The 18,149-nt window shown below is 30.0% G+C and overlaps 1 protein-coding gene across 1 annotated transcript; it reads left to right on the plus strand.

Moving 5' to 3' along the window:
• Nucleotides 1-221: 221 nt before the first annotated feature.
• LOC111279972 (uncharacterized) lies at nucleotides 222-3,863 on the plus strand. The gene has a single exon (XM_022867061.2). The coding sequence runs from the start codon at nucleotides 475-477 to the stop codon at nucleotides 3,574-3,576; it is 3,102 nt and encodes a 1,033-aa protein (XP_022722796.2). The 5' UTR covers nucleotides 222-474; the 3' UTR covers nucleotides 3,577-3,863.
• Nucleotides 3,864-18,149: the final 14,286 nt, after the last annotated feature.

Genomic DNA, 18,149 nt, shown 5'->3' on the forward strand with positions numbered 1-18,149 from the left:
AAATGAAATTAAGTGGGAATAGTAAAGCCAAAAAGTTTGAACTAAGTTATAGTGGGTTTGGCTTGGTAGCAGAAGTTAGGCCAGGTTGAAGATGAATTTGTGTAACTAAGAATTAATCAAGAAAGTTGGAGGATTTCCACAATGTTGAAATTAATCAATAAAAGGCGCCTTTATTGCTTTGAGTCAGAGCTTACTAGCTCTGATATGAATCCAAAGGAGGATATGGAATCAATGGACCTTGAAGAAATAATATTGACTTCATGTCTCTGATGATGTTGGTTTTACAGAATGCAGAGCAGATAAGAATTTATTAAGGATTTTTGGGATTTTCAAATCCCAAATGATGGCTTCTCACCACCCATCAATGATCACATTTGAACTATAAAACTGAATATCAGGCTTTGGGTTTCCTCAAGAAAACGTGGAAACTCCTCCGTTTCCCAATTCTTCGAAGGAACCTAATTTTATACAGTAATGGCCTCTAGCAGTTGTTTCTTATTGGTTTTCTCTATTTTTATCGTGCTTTCAGGCATTGATACAAACTTTGCAGCTCGATATCTTCTTGACAAGACACCATCTCTAGCTCCATCTGTGCTGTCCGTTTCTGCTCCACAATCTTCACTGGCTTCGCCTGGTTCGAAATCAAGTTTGACACCACCTGCAGACCCTCCTTTGGCCACCCCTACACCATCTGTTTCTAGTTCCATGCCAAGTTCATCAGAATCAACTAGGTCTGGACCACCCTCGGCTTCAGATGAACCATCTCTGACTAATTCCAGGCCAAGCTTAACGCAACCTGCAATGGCGCCTAAAGCTTCTATTCCCACACCCTCTCAGCAATCTTCAGAGAATTCAGTCCCAGGCTCAACGGAGTCTACAGTGGCTCCAATGGCCTCCTCTCATCCGTCCTTATCTAATAAGAAGCCAAGTTTGATGCAACCTGCAGTTTCACCTTCAGCTGATACCCAACCATCTTCTTCTACTAATAATCCATCTCTGCCCAATTCAACGATCAGCTTGGCACAACCTGCTATGGCACCCATGGCTTCTACTAATCTATCTGCACCAGATAAAGTGCCAAGCTTGACACTGCCTGCAACATCGCCTTCTGGTACGACCCAACCATCTTTCCCAACTAATAGTCCATCATTGTCCAACTCAACGTCAGGCTTGACACAGCATGGACTGGCACCTAAGGCTTCCTCGGAGGCATCTTCACCTGATAAAATGCCAAGCTTGACATTGCCTGCAACATCACCTTCTGCTACCACCCAACCATCTTTGCCTACTAATAGTTCATCATTACCAAGTTTGACACAACCTGGAATAGCACCTATGGCTTCCTCTCAACCATCATTGTCAAACTCAACACCAAGCTTGCCACTGCCTGGAATGTCGCCTTCTGCTACCCATCCCTCTTTGCCGACTAATAGTTCATCGTTATCCAACTCAACTTCAGGCTTGATACAACCTGGAATGGCACCTATGGCTTCCTCTCAACCATCATTGTCAAACTCAACACCAAGCTTGGCACCACCTGCAATGTCACCTTCTACCACCCAACCATCTTTGCCTACTAATAGTTCATCAATACCAAGTTTGACACAAACTGAAAAAATGGCACCTATGGCTTCCTCTCAACCATCATTGTCAAACTCAACACCAAGCTTGGCACTGCCTGGAATGTCGCCTTCTGCTACAACCCATCCGTCTCTGCCGACTAATAGTTCACTGTTATCCAACTCAACTTCAGGCTTGGTACAACCTGGAATGGCTCCTATGGCTTCCACTCAACCATCAATGTCAAACACAACGCCAAGCTTGGCACGACCTGCAATGTCACCTTCTACCACCCAACCATCTTTGCCTGCTAATAGCTCATCATTACCAAGTTTGACACAACCTGGAATGGCACCTATGACTTCCTCTCAACCATCATTGTCAAACTCAACACCAAGCTTGGCACTGCCTGGAATGTCGCCCTCTGCTACCACCCATCCATCTTTGCCGACTAATAGTTCATCGTTATCTAACTCAACCTCAGGCTTGATACAACCTGGAATGGCTCCTATGGCTTCCTCTGAACCATCATTGTCAAACTCAACACCAAGCTTGGCACTGCCCGGAATGTCGCCTTCTGCTACCCATCCATCTTTGCCGACTAATAGTTCATCGTTATCCAACTCAACTTCAGGCTTGATACAACCTGGAATGGCACCAGTGGCTTCCTCTCAACCATCATTGTCAAACTCAACACCAAGCTTGGCACTGCCTGGAATGTCGCCTTCTGCTACCACCCATCCATCTTTGCCTACTAATAGTTCATCGTTATCCAACTCAACTTCAGGCCTGATACAACCTGGAATGGCTCCTATGGCTTCCTCTCAACCATCATTGTCAAACTCAACACCAAGCTTGGCACTGCCTGGAATGTCGCCTTCTGCTACCCATCCATCTTTGCCGACTAATGGTTCATCGTTATCCAACTCAACTTCAGGTTTGATACAACCTGGAATGGCTCCTATGGCTTCCTCTCAACCATCATTGTCAAACTCAACACCAAGCTTGGCACTGCCTGGAATGTCGCCTTCTGCCACCCATCCGTCTTTGCCGACTAATAGTTCATCGTTATCCAACTCAACTTCAGGCTTGATACAACCTGGAATGGCACCTATGGCTTCCTCTCTACCATCATTGTCAAACTCAACACCAAGCTTGGCACTGCCTGGAATGTCGCCTTCTGCCACCAATCCATCTTTGCCGACTAATAGTTCATCGTTATCCAACTCAACTTCAGGCTTGATACAACCTGGAATGGCTCCTATGGCTTCCTCTCAACCATCATTGTCAAACTTAACATCAAGCTTGCCACTGCCTGGAATGTCGCCTTCTGCTACCCATCCATCTTTGCCGACTAATAGTTCATCGTTATCCAACTCAACTTCAGGCTTGATACAACCTGGAATGGCACCTATGGCTTCCTCTCAACCATCATTGTCAAACTCAACACCAAGCTTGGCACTGCCTGGAATGTCGCCTTCTGCCACCCATCCATCTTTGCCGACTAATAGTTCATCGTTATCCAACTCAACTTCAGGCTTGATACAACCAGGAATGGCTCCTATAGCTTCCTCTCAACCATCTTCACCAGATCATAAAATTCCAAGCTTGACACTGCCAGCAAATTCACCTTCCAATACCACCCAACCGACTTTGCCTAACAATAATCCATCAATATCCAACTCAACCCCAAGCTTGACACAACCTGCAATGTCACCTTCTGTTCACCAGGCTTTGCCCCATTCCCCAATGGCACCTATGGCTTCCGCACAACCATCTTTACCAAACACGACTCCAAGCTCGACAAAAGCAGCAGTTGCACCTTCTCCTACAGCTCATCCTTCTTCATCTAATACAACATCAGGGTTAAAACCATCTTTGCCTAGTGCTTCCTCGCCTCCAGTTTCTGGCATGAATCCCATCAAGCCAACAAATGCAACTACAGCATTTCCGTCTATCCCAACGAAAATCTCTTTGCCATTCCTTTCCCCACCATCTACCAAAGCTAGGCCTTGAAATAACTATTTTTCAATTGCCTAGCTTGCATGCAAAGATAAGTATTTTATATTAATGTCAACAATAAAATGGTAAATCCTTTTACCTAGATAATAAAAATATCAAATCATTAGAATAAGCTTAATGACCGGGAAATTTTTAGCTATTTGTTTGGCTGAATTTCTTGGGTTTTTTTTTTTCTTTTTTTTCTTTTTTAAAGTTTTAGGAGAGATTCAAACTTGTTCTTTGACAGAAAATATGTGCATTAATTATCATATAAATCAAGTAGTTGTAATTTCTTTTCGATCCAACTGGCTAGGAAATTATCGGTTTTGATGTATAATGTTCTTTCTCATTTTATTTGATTTATGACAATTCAAATTTATCAAGTTGTATTTCCTGGTTACACATTTGTGAAAATTTAAGAAAGATATATGAACTAATTAAAAGCTTATATTGTTGGGTAAATTATGTTATTATCAGTTTTTTTTGTATTTTTCTGTCAAAATTTTCATTTTCCATGATTATATTTCACATTTAAAATTTTAGTTCAAGCAACCAAAAATAAAACAAATATACATATTTAATTTTTTTATAAAAAATGAATCACGATTTTTCATCAAATAAAACAAAGTTAGAAATAAAAAAAAAAAAAAAAGATTAATGAAGCATATGCCTTTGCTTTCGCCATTTTTTGGTAGAAAGCCAACGTGCTTTCTTGCATCACATTCATTATTAGTCAAACGAAAGGGTTTGGTATATAGCTCCACAAATACTAAGAATTTTCTAGGATAAGAGTTTGAGCATGTCCTTTTCCAAATGACCCCATTTTTTTAAAAAAATGGAATTAATAATAATTAAATTAATAAAATTTTAGATTAAAAATGTGAAAGAAAAAGGAAATGGGATGTGTGGCTAAAAAGTAAAAACCTTGTTTCTAATCATCTAGTTTCCAATTGTTTTGAGTGAAACCTAACTTTGCTGTTATATGACATTGATATATTCATATTTATAATCTATTTATAAAGTTTACAATCAATAGTATTTGTAACATCTACATCTTAAAACTATCTCTTAAAATGTTATAACATACTATTAAAATTATTTCTTAAGGGATATAATGGTGACATGTGGCAAGAAATGTGCCAAGCCTTTTGCTTGTCACATGTATTTTTTATTTTCTTAGTTTTTTTTAATCTCTTAAAAAATTTAATATTTTGACATGTAGCAAATTCTTTGTTTGTGATGAAAAATTTTAAAATTTTTCAAAAAATCATTTTGAAATTTTTTTATTTGTTTAATTAAAATTATAATAGAATAAAAAACATAATGGGAAGTGAGATAGGAGTAAGTATTATTTGCAATTAGAAAGCCTTCCAAATTTTTTGTAAAAAAAAAATCAAATATCTAAATAATAAAAAAATTAAAAAAATATATTCAACTCATCAAGAAAAAAGTTAACTTCAAAATTTCTAATTTTTTTATCAAAAAATCTCTTAAAAAATTAGTATGCCATGGGAAATTTTAAAATTTTTGAAAAACCTTTTTTTTGAAAAATTTATTTACTTAATTATAATTATAATATAATAAAAAATTAAAAACATAATATAGGAGGTTAGAGAGGAGTAAGTATTGTTGGCAATTAGAAAGCCCTCCAAATTTTTTTGTATAAAAATCAAACCAAAACACTTAAATAATAAAAAAATCCTTATAAATATATTCAACTCATCAATAAAAACAAGTCAACTTCAAAAATTTTAAACTAACCATATTAAATTTCAATAACATATTAAAAAATAAAAAAATTTATATTTGATATATTGTCAATGTATAAATTTTATACACTATCAGTGAATCAGATGATAACAACTCATTAATGAAGTGAATCAGATGATAATATCTCATTAATGAATAAGTTTTTTAAAAACTTTTAATTTGGGTAGATTTATTTTAAAGGTTGATATATGCTCATTAATGAAGTGTTATCATCTGATTCATTGATAGTGTATAAAATTTATATAGTGACAGTGTATCAAATATAAACTCAAAATGAAAAGACACAATTAAAAAAATAATTAATTGAAAAAATAACTTACACAAAAATTAACTAAAAAACTCACCAAAAAAGAATAAAAAATTCTTTAAAAGTTTTCTAGATCTAGAATTTAATTTCTTTTAAAAAAAAGTATTCTAAAAGCAAAAATAAAATAAAATTGAAAAGAATTAAAGACATTAGTTCAATAAATTTTTAGTAAATTTCAAAAGAAAAAAAATTAAAACAATCAACCATATAAAAACTGTAGATATAAGATTTTCAAATTCTATTTTTCTTTAAATCTCAAAAATCCAAAACTAAAAAAGATAAAATTTTTAAAATGATTTTTTATAAAAATTTTAAAAATCTCAAAGCAGCAGTAGCATTTTAGTAGAATAGAAGTTCTCGAAGTAAAAGTTGTAATTATTACAACTCAAAAATTGAATAATAATAATAATAATAATAATAATAAGTATATACAAATCTGTCCCCCACTTAAGATTTTTAGCCAACTTGTCAATGTAGTAAAAAAATAATTAGAGGATAATTTAAGGAAGAAGGGCAAAGCTAAAAGTAGGTTTTTAAGCCGTTTTTTTTTTTATTTCACTCCTGCAGATGTCGTGCCTGTCCTTTATGTTGGATATGCTTCATCATTTTCTGCGGCTTCACCTGCGGTTCCACTTGAGATGATTCAGCAGTGGATTCCCTTCATACATGCTATGTAGGGGAACATGGTAAAGGGGAAAAAGGCTATCGATGGACCAATCCTTCTACCGCTACCTCCTCATTCCTTAAGTTTTTATTTTTTATTTTTTATTTTCCTATTTTAAGATTTTTTCCTGTTTTTCGATTTTACCTTCAATTTTTTAATTTTTTGCTACAATGTTCGTTGTTGGTAGAAGCTAGGCTTTATCAGAGGAAAGTGGAAGCTGCAAAGAGAGAAGTTTTCTGTCATATTCAAGAGGTAATGACATGTGTTTTTTGTGAAAAATTTTATGTTTTTATAAAATTTTCAAACTTTATCTATTTGAGATACATACATGAAAAAATAATTTTTTGTTGGATTTTTTTTATAGATTACAAGTTTTGATTTTCTGAGTTTTTTTAGTGGAAGAAAATAATATGAAGTGTTTTTTCCAACATACTTTTGTTGCTTTGATTAGCCATTTCCATGAGAAGAATAGCAAATCATTTTTTAAAAAGGTAATTTGGGTTCATTTTAGGCTCAGTATATGAACATGGCTAGCAATTGCAAATCTTTCATTGCTTTTACAAGGCAAAAGGTGGCTGTTGAACAGGTGCATTTTTTAATGTTTACTAATTCTTTTGATAATCTGTTTTCTGGGTTTCTTTTTCATGCGCTTAGAATTATGCTAATGGGCTATGGCGGAGTTGAAATTTGAAACATTAATGAACCCATGAGTCCACCATAGTTCTAACACTATATTTCATCACTAAAATTCAAATGAAAATTGTTCTTCTCTCTGATTGAGATGCCAAATCCCCTCACTTTACTTCACAGGTATTGTAAAATGTGGAATGGCCTGAATAGTTCCTCTTTCAGGATGAGGATTTCAAACGCTTTGATGAGTAAATAATACAAACTAAATTTTTTTTTTTTAAATTGAAATCTATGTTAAAATTTTGTTTTCCTTGAGATTATTCATCTAATTTTGTTCATGCTTTGCTTCTTCCATGCGTTAATTTTCGAGCTGCTGTTACTCACCATCTTCATGATGATTATTCACATTTGTGATTGCTAGTTAGAAATTGGAGAAGTAAATTTTGAAGCATCTATTACCAATTTACTACAGGGGTTTTGGCTTTTAGTGGCCTTTTTTTATTGTTTAGCGACGTTTATTAACACCACTATAAGGTTACGACATTTGCAAAAAAACGTCACGCACTGCCTATTCACGCGTCACGGTAAACAGCGACGTTTTTACAAAAATGCTACTATTTTAACAACGTTTTTAAGCACAAACGTCACTAAATTTAACGGTATTTTCTAATACAAATGTCACTAAATTTAACGACGTTTTTTGATACAAACGTCGCTAAATTCAGCATTTAATGACATTTTTAAATACAAACGCCGCTAAATAAAAAATTTTACTTTTTTTAAATTTTCTTTTAATATTTATTATTATAATTAAGTAAAAATTGTTAAAAGAAATAAAAATGAATTTAAATTCATGAACTGAATATTATAAATATTTAAATATCTAAATCCATAATTTGTTCTAATATGCATGTAACACAAAGTTTAATATATGTAATAACATTTCACTTTGCATTTGTTTTCCTCTTGCCCATCAACGAACTCCATAAAAAGAGTCACATTTGCTTTTAGTGGAGCCTATAATGCCTATTCCTCCTCTTGGCTTCCATTGCTAAAAAGAACATTTATCCAGGAATCTCAAAATGTGTTGTTAGAATTGCATCACAGTACATTTCATTTATCTTCTCCACAACTTCATGTTCCATCCTGATTAAAAAACGTCATTGGGTAAGCTATAATGTAGCATAATACTTGTAATGCAAGATAAAATCAAGGAAGATATACAAGATCTCATTGATCTACACCTAATTGATGCTAAAACAAGTAATCATAAATTGGAATTGAAAAGATCAATTAAGGAACCAAAAGGAAAATTGATTTGAAGAACAAAAAGTGCAAGAAAATACAAGAATTAACTAGAAACAACTAAAATATAAAGTGAAATTCAACCAAAATTCACTGAGTTGAGGAAAGAAAAAATTAGGTCTAGAAGCTTATAATGAAAATGAACTTGAAATGAGCTAAGAAACAATTCATCAATCAAGTTTGCTACAAAATTCAACAAGAAAATGGTAGCAAAATAGAGAAAAATCGGCTTAATGAACTAGCAACTCAAGTGATACTGAAAACAGAGAAAACCAGAGCATTAACAATTAAATCTATACAAACAACAAATGAATTCATGAAAATAAATGCAATAAATTAAAAAATAACAAGTAAACATGTAAAACTAAGAATGTAAAATATGAGAGAATCAAATCAAACAACTAGAAGGAGAGAGGATCATCATTCATCAAGTTTTCATGCATGGATTGTTTCTGCCTTCTGAATTCACCCTTAATTTTGAAAAATTAACTGTACTTGTACAAATGGAATTTGAGGCTGAATTTTTACTAGATTATAGATCAAGCTAGAATTCACTGAGTTTTGATCAAAAGATTGAAGATAGGTCAGGTGTGCAATTTTGAAACCAGATTTGAGTTCAACGTGAATTTTACAGAATTTGAAAAGGAAATCATGAGAATTTGTAAATTTCATTATGAAAACCTTAAAGAACATTCAAAAAGAGTGTAGGAAACCTAAAATTATAACAAGATTCAATTAAAAAAATTGAAAATGACAGCAGATTAGGTTCTAACAAGAAAAATGAAAGGTAAAATATCAATGGTGTGCTTTAAGTTGCACCAGTAAAGATATATGGAAAGCATAAACTTTTTATAAGACAGTAGATTAGTCATAAAATATGGCTTAAATAAGGTTAAAAAAAGTATGAATAAGCATCAACAAATATCATACAGACATTCATGTGAAACCATGGCCTCTCACTTCAAAACCCTTCAGCTTTTTACAAATTATTAAAAGAAGTTCTTTTTGTAATTGAATACAAGATTCAAGTACATTATCATGAATTTATACTTTTATGCAGTTCTCTTGATTCAAAAGATTTTCTTTTAAAAAAATTATGTTTCTCGCTTCCTCTCACACTCACCCAAGCACATTTAACACATTAAATCAAATAGCAAGCAAAGATTTCTATATTAAACCAGCAGAGATAAAGCAAGAATCAAGGCAAAGCATTCACATATAGTTATGAGATAAGTGAGAGCAACCTTGTGCTAAGTACTCAAAGAGCTTTTCAACTGTTGAAAATACTAGAAGAGTTATCTCAGCATCGCAAAGAGTGGAAAGCTCATGAGCTTTCTTAAAAAGTCCTTATCTCCTTTTTGAGAAAGTCACCTACCTCATTGTTACGTTGTCAATCTTCTTGATTTGAATTTTCTTTCTCACCATTCTCTTCCAAGAAAAAAGTTGGGGAAAGAAAGAAAATTATAGAGGAGAAAGAGGGGGTTTCAATTTTTAAAAAAAATTTAGCCGTGCTATTTCATCATGATAGTGGCGTTTACTTTAAAAAAATGTCACTATTTGCAATGAGGATTATTGAAGGCATTTTTTGAAAAAAAACGTCTTCAATAATCCTCCCCAATTTTTTTGAAGAGACTATTGAAGGCATTTTTTTACCAAAAAATACTAGCAATAATCCTCTCTAATTTTTTAGAGGGGATTATTGAATGCATTTTCTGTAAAAAAAAAATACCTTTAATAATCCATTTCAATTTTTTATAAGAAATTATTGAAGGCATTTCAAGCAAAAAATACCTTGAATAATTTGCTTATAAAAAATAAAGATGATTATTGAAGTTTTTTTTTTTTGCCAAAAACACCTTCAATAATTTCGCTAAAAAATTGTAAAGGATTATTAAAGGCGTTTTTGGACAAAAATGCCTTTAATAAATTTTCTTATCAATAAATTTGTCAAAAATAGAGTAGCGTTGTCGGTTAGAATTTATGATTGTTAATCATAAGGTTGTAAGTTTGATTCCTCATTTCAGCATATTTTAAGTTTTTTGAGGGATTATTGAAGGCGTACAAATGCTGAAAAGAAAGATTGAACTTATGACCTTATAATTAATAATTGCATGCTCTAACCATCAATGCTACTCCATTTTTCACAAATTTATTGATAAGAATATTTATTGAAGGCATTTTGAACAAAAAATGCCTTCAATAATGTCTTAAATTTTTAAAAGAGATTATTAATGACGTTTTTTGACTAAAAATGCCTTTAATAATTCCCTCTAATTTTTTTAGAGGGGATTATTGAAGGTATTTTTTTTGTAAATAACGCCTTCAGTAATCCCTTTCAATTTTTTATAAGGGATTATTGAAGGCATTTTAAGCAAAAAAATGCCTTGAATAATCTGCTCATAAAAAATAAAGATGATTATTAAATGTGTTTTCTACTAGAAATGGCTTTAATAATTTTGCTAAAAAATTATAGAGTATTATTAAAAGCGTTTTTAGTCAAAAACACCTTCAATAAAGTTTCTTGTCAATAAATTTATCAGGAGTAGTGCTGTCGATTAGAGCATATGATTGTTAATTATAAGGTTGTAGGTTTGATATCTTTTTTCAGCATTTTTTTTATGTTTTTTAAGGGATTATTGAAGGCATTTTTGGTTAAAAACGCCTTTAATAATCCAGTGAAAAATTTAAAAAATGCTGAAGGAAAGGATCGAACCTATGGCCTTATAATTAACAACCGTATATTCTAACCATCAAGCTACTCCATGTTTCATAAATTAATTGACAAAGAGATTTATTGTCAAAAACGCCTTTAATAATTCTATACAATTTTTTAGGCGAATTATTGAAGGCATTTTTGACAGAAAATGCATTCAATAATCACTTTTATTTTTTATGAGCAGATTATTCAAGGTGTTTTTTTTGCTTGAAACGCCTTCAATAATCACTCTAATTTTAGCAGATAGGATTATTCAAGGCGTTTTAATTGATAAACGTCATTAATTTTTATCTTTAATGGCGTTTATATGTATAAACGTCACTATTTGAATATTTAGTGACGTTTGGATAATAAACACCTGAAGTTTTATAAAAACATGGAAGCTAGTGACGTTTGTAAGTGAAAGGTCACCACAAAACTGTTGCTAATACGCCATTTTGCTATAATGATTTTAAATGAATTAGGCTTGTTGATATGAGAAGACATGTTTGGCAAACCCTTTGTTCAAACTTCAAAGAACATGACTCTGTTGAATTTATAATTTCTCCTAGACTAAGGGCTTTATGTTTCAATCAAGTAGTTTGTACTTTTTGCTTGGGTATATCTCACGTAATTTTGCTACACTTTGCTAGAATAAAATAGAAAATGATGTTCATTATACTATTAAACAAACAGGAAACCTCACAGCACTCTATTACTCATCCTTGCATATATCATATAATTATTAATTTTGTTTCAGTACTGGTTATATTGGCCAATACGCTTCAGTTATATAAAAATATGATATAATTACAGATAATTTTTTATACTAAATTTGATACTAGATAATACATGTTGTTTTTGTTAGTTTCTGCCTGTTTCGGTGAATTTTAGTGAAATATCATGTTTTAATCGGTTCGTGAATGTGAAATATATTTTATAATTTTTAATTTTTTTTGTTATTTAATTATTTTTAACTTAATAAAAATAAAATTAATTGACAAAATAACCCTTAAAAATTAAGTTTCTTTATTTTTTATTTTAATTTTTTATACTTTATTTTTTCAAACCAAAGTTTATAAGTATTTCAATTTTTTTTCAAGAAAATAATTATACTTTTTTTATAAAGTTTAACAATCAATTTTTTCATATCTTTGTTTTTATCTTAATATTTGTATGAAAATACTTATTTATATATCATATTATCAAATTAAGTGTTTAAAAATATCATGAAAAACTTATGATATTATTTATTATGCTTTTAAACTTATTTATTTGATTTTTGAATATAGTGCATATTTATTTTGTATATTATTAATAACATTATAATGTACAAGTTCATATATATATTTATAGATATATTTGTACTAAACTAAAAAATTTGAAATAATATGTCAAAACAACTGGCATGCGTATATATTATATTTTTAAAAAAAATCAAAATGTTATCCGATACAATATTAATAGCATTGATATATCATCCTATATCATATTGATTACAAGATTTAATGCTTCAATGAGTTGTTCAATCAAGAAGATATCATTTAGCGCCTTCAATTTGGATTTGTTTTTGAAATTTGATAGTAACCTAGATTATATTTTTTAGGATGAATTTATTGTAAAGGCATGAATACATGACTGATATTGGATTTGTTTGGGATTTTGTTTTTTGGACTCAAAATGGTTTTTTTTTTGAAATTTTAGTTATTAGGGAATGTTAGGATATTAAGGGAAAATTTTCTTTTTTTTCTCTTAATTTTTCATATTACCTTAAATTAGTGTCCTTTCAAAAACTTTTTTTGGCTTTTTGGTTTTCGTTTGTTTAATATTTTATGTCAACCAAATGATCATTGTTGCTAATGCATCTTTTTTTTTTTTTATCTTAAATTGAACGTTTTAGTTTGTTTAATATTTTATGTCAACCAAATTATCATTGTTGCTAATGCATCTTTTTTTTTTTTTTTTTCCATTAGCATCATTGAATTATAAGAGTACTAACAAGCAATGCTTTTTGTTGTTCTAATCATATACTTTTAGCTTATTGTTATACAAGCTCCTAAATTGTTAAATGTTTAGAAATTTTTTGTGTTTGAGTAATGAAGGTTCATATCATTATCATAAACTTTCATTGCTGTGATTGATCTTGATTTCCAATTAGATGCACAGAAGTTTTTACAGTTGTTTGGTTTTTAAGTGCCTTCAGTTCTTATCTAAAAGATCTTTACTTTAAAGTTTTTCTCAATTTTGTTTTTCTCAAATACAAAGTGTTTGTGACATAATTTTTGTAGTACTGCTGCTTATAATTTATTTCTAAACCTAATTATTCATAGATTGAACCTAAATCAATTATGTATGCTACTTTTTGATAATTGCTATTAATCATTATTTTTATTTATCATGTCACATATGTAGTTATTGCAACAATCATCATAATTGTAGAAATTTTGAAAAACAATGGTTTGGCTATTGAGAAGAGTAAGATGTCTTCCATTTTTTATTTTTTAATTTATTTAAAAAATGTGTTAATGTAACCATTGAGTCTTGATAATCATTGGAATTAACTTACAGCTTTGCAAAGATCACAACCTCAATAGTTGACATGAATGAAGACTCTAAAGGGTGGCTTGTCCAAAAAGGAAAGGTAAATCGGCTTGATAGCTTTTTATGCTTCCTTTTGGATATTCCATGGTTTATGAAAAAACATATTTGCAAGCTGAGATATATTAGTTCTCTGTAGATAAAGTTAAAATTTAAAAGTGATATAGGGAAATTCAATATTAAATTTTTGTTTATTAAACATTCATTATTATTGGTGCTTATTTAACCATAGTGTTATAGTCATTGTAATATTGAGTTTGATCCTTCTTTTTAGCTTGGGTATTGATAAATATGATTTTTTGTTATTTTCTCAAATTGAGATATTATTGGGGAAGACAAAAAACTTTGATGAATTAATGGTAGCTTCTGCTAAAAAAAGAGATGCTATGGATGAAGAAGAGCAGAGTTGAAAAGTTGTTAGTTTTGAGTGATCATTTCTAAATTCTATAGTATGGTTAAGATAATTAGGTTTATTGCACATTGTAGGTGTATGAGTTATCTTGGTCTTACTGTTATAATGTATAGATCCATGAATCTATGGCTAGACATGGATTAAAGGAGTCACTACTAATCTTTTTTATTTATGTGTGATTAGTCACCTGATCAAATCAGTCTCATTTAAAGAGGAGTCCTAAGATTGACTTAGGTATATTTAAATAGTAAATTCGGATTCACGAAATTAGATTTTTGATTCAAGAGTACGATTACATATAAAAAAGGTTATAGCATTCCAATAGTGCCCATCCAAAAGATGGTATCATTTTGATTTCAAATTATCTAAGTCTTAAATATATTTATAATTTACCAACATATTTAATATTAAAAATTAATTTGAAATTACTTCAATAATTTAGTACCAATTTAAGATAATTTTTTCACTCAAGAGTATTCATGGAGACTAGTATCCTATCTTAAATAGGCTTTGTCATTAGATTTATTAATATATTTTATCCAAAGAAATAATTAGTAAAGTCCTCCAATAATTTAGTAAGGTTTACATTGATGTAAATCTCTCAAGAGTTTGGTGAGATTTTATTATAAAATATTTATAAAATGTATTTTTGAGAAAACTAATTAAATCCTCAAATAGTTTGGTAAGATTTAATTTAAGATGCAATCCTCCAATAGTTTGGTAGGATAAAAATTATTTTTCTTTTGGAAATCAATTTATGAAATTCTCTAATAGTTTGATAGATTTCATAAAATTTAAATTCATGAAAAATCCTCTAACAGTTTGGTAGAATTCATAAATTTTACTTGAAAAAAGATTTTTTTTTCATTTATATTTTATTTATATCTTTGTTGTTTTTTTAAAATAAATAATAAAAAGAGTTTTGCAAAATATTTAATAAATTACTTAATAAAAAATAGAAATAAATAAAAAAACCTAAAAATAAAAATCTTAAAATAAAAATGATAAAAATATAAAAAAAAAGTAAAATAAAATGGAAAAAAAAAACTTGTAATCAGGTCAGGATGAAATGTGGATCAGCATGCGAGTTAATGGATCTATGCTCGAATCTGGGGTTTTTAGAATGGTGTTGTCTTGGCATGATATAAAAGTTCAGATTCTTTATTTTTTCCAGAGTAGCCTCAGTCTTTTTTCTCTCTAACCAAAATATTCTCTGTTTTCTCTCTAAAAAACCCAGGCATTGTCACCGAAAATTGGACTTAGTTGTCGATTTCTGAAAAATTAACTGGAATCTTGTCGAAAACTTCCAACCTCACCAAAAAATTCAACTGGTAAATTCAAACATTCAGACAAAAACTCAAATTTTTTCAAAAATTTCCAAAAGTTTCCTGAAACTTAAATTCCAAAATCCTAGAAATCTAAACCTCACACTTAGAAATCCTAATCTTTAATCTCAAACCTTAAACCTAGAAAAAAAAACCAAAACCAAGAATCTCTTCCCCTTAGAAACTTTAAATCGCCAGAAACCCTTAACTCAGAATTTTCAAACCTTTTTCCCTATAAATCCACTCTTTTTATATCCAAAAATTCATTCCTCTTTCTTTGCAATATTGTGTCCAATTTATAACCAATACTCAGTAGAAATTTTATGGTTCGAACAGATCCAATCCAAACTTGAATCCTGAAATTAGATTTTGTCAAACATAAATTAGGCATAAGTTTTGGAAGTTGGTTTGATTGATCCGATTTTGAACTAAAAGCATATTTGATTTCCTTTGACTAGTTGGTTTGATTGGATTTCCTTATTCAATCATAGATCAAGAAGAAAAGGAAAGAACCATAATAATAATAATAATAATAATATACATAAAAATCTACGTTGACCTACATATAGGTCTCTACACTTATTATAAAATAATAATTAACAAAATATGTTTTTCTTTTAATATTCAATTTTGTTAACTGAATTTTTTGGCTTTTATTTTCCAATGAGTTGAAGGAGAATCAATGGGTGGTGAAAATAGTGATGCGATCGCTTCATTACACTTTCGTGGGACTCCAATAGAAGATCTCTATTTGGATTTTACACTTCCAGGCTATCCAGACTACATATTGAAGCCAGGCGATAAAACTGTATATCTTCAACTTTTCATTCTTTTCCCCTACCTCTTTTTTTTGTCAATAGATTATTCTAACATTCTGTTAAATACATCAGGTTGATATCAATAACTTAAAAGAATACATATCATTGGTTGTTGATGCCACTGTCAAGGCTGCAATTATGTGACAAATGGAGGCATTTAGGGCTGGATTCAATCAGGTCAAGTTGCTTTCTTTATTTTGAGTTTTCCTGACTAATCACAAGTTGATGTTCATCATGGATTTCCTTTTTAATTACTTGCATTAAGGAGCTATTTTTGGGATTCATTGCAATGTTAATATATCTATTATATGACAAGCTGGTTTTTAATATTGCATCATTACAGATATTTATTCCCTAAGAGTTGGACTATTTGCTATGTGGTCGTATAGAGTTATGAGAGGTAATTTGACACTTGGAATGTGTAATAATATTGCTAAATTCTTTGATTAGAACTGGTTGTCCGCTTTGATTTTAACAATATAACTTCTAATAATGCAGGCTGAGACACTTGCTAATCACATAAAGTTCGATCATGGATGTATTGCAAAGAGCCCTGCAATCTTAAATGCATGTTTCTTTCATAAGATTCTCATTTGAGTATTTTGAAATATATATTTGATCCATAATTATGTTTAGTTTTAAAATTTCATAGTTACATGAAATTATAGGAGAATTTACACCAAAGTAGCAACAGGTCTTTTGCAAAATTGTTACTAGTGCTTCGAGACTTCCATGTGGCAGTCTAGCAATGTTGAATCCAAAGTTGACAATTGTTAGAAAGGTAACTCGAGTTGCATTGAAAAAGCTTCTATCAATGTTTTATGTTTATTTAATAATTAATTCATTTTTATAAATATACTTTTAATGAGATAAGTTTTTTTTTTGTTACATTAGTAGACCTAAGTTTTAGTACAAGCAAAGAAAGAATGGGAGGTCTGATTCGAAATCAAATCCTTATTGTCTTCTCGTACTCTTTTAATTATTAAGTTAAAAGCTTAGATATGAGACAAGTTTCAATCAATATATAAATATATTGTATTTGTGAACTTGAATTAAAAAAAATAAAAGAAATACATATGTTTCGCATCCCATAAAAAAAATTGTATTTTCTACTTAGAGCTGATATAAATTCAACCCAAAACCAAAAACATTTGATTTGGTATTCTTATCATATGTGCTTTAAGAAGCCAAAGTATAATTCTTTTTATTTGTAGTATTGATAATCTGCTGTCCATGCTTGGAAATGAATCAATTTCTTTTAGCTATGATATGCGGTCAGCTAACCCTATTGTATTTATATCCAGTGAACAAACTAATCCGAGTATACCAAAAATTGAACAAGTCAAAGGAAAGCGAAAGTAGAACTTGCATTTTAGGATTGACTCTTAAGTTTTATCTTAATTTTATTATTATATTATCGGGAGATCCACACCAATTACTATGCTGTAACTCGGACATTTTCTATTATCCTTTGTTTATTTTTAAAATTATTTTAAACCTTATCTATTATTTTTTTTTGAACCATTTTAAAACTTTTACTTTAAATTACTACATTTCTTACATTTTTTTCATGACAAATAAATTTCTTTCCTTACTAAAATAAACTTGTAATATTGCGCGGGCCTACGCACTAATAATACTAATAATAAAGATCAAACTTTGAAATTAGAGTTATTCACGGATCAAGCTTTATATATAAGAGTTTTGGAGTCAAGGCTTAGTTTGGTTTGAAATGTTATTTTATTAATTAAATTTATTTTTAATTAATTTTAATTTTAAGATATATTTAAATATTAAAATTTTAATAATTTTTTAATATTTAATATATATTTAAAAAATTTTGAGTATCTAAACCTGATGGAGAGGTTTTTTGAATGATCAATCGAAACTCAACTTATGAATAGATTTATTCAAAATTAATAAATCTCGTTAAATTGATCACTAATTCAATGAATAATACATATATATAATTTAAAAATTTTATAAAAAATGTTAATGATAATAATCCTATAACAAATCATGGCTATGATTTTCTTTATTCAACAAGGAAATTGAAATGGCTTG

Source organism: Durio zibethinus, chromosome 27, assembly GCF_047325235.1.
Source record: "Durio zibethinus cultivar Kanyao isolate XHJ-2024 chromosome 27, ASM4732523v1, whole genome shotgun sequence".
Taxonomy (NCBI): Eukaryota; Viridiplantae; Streptophyta; class Magnoliopsida; order Malvales; family Malvaceae; genus Durio; species Durio zibethinus.

What these genes read in the sequence shown, in the direction of transcription:
- LOC111279972 (XM_022867061.2), top strand. Translation starts at nt 475, where the DNA reads ATGGCCTCTAGCAGTTGTTTCTTATTGGTTTTCTCTATTTTTATCGTG.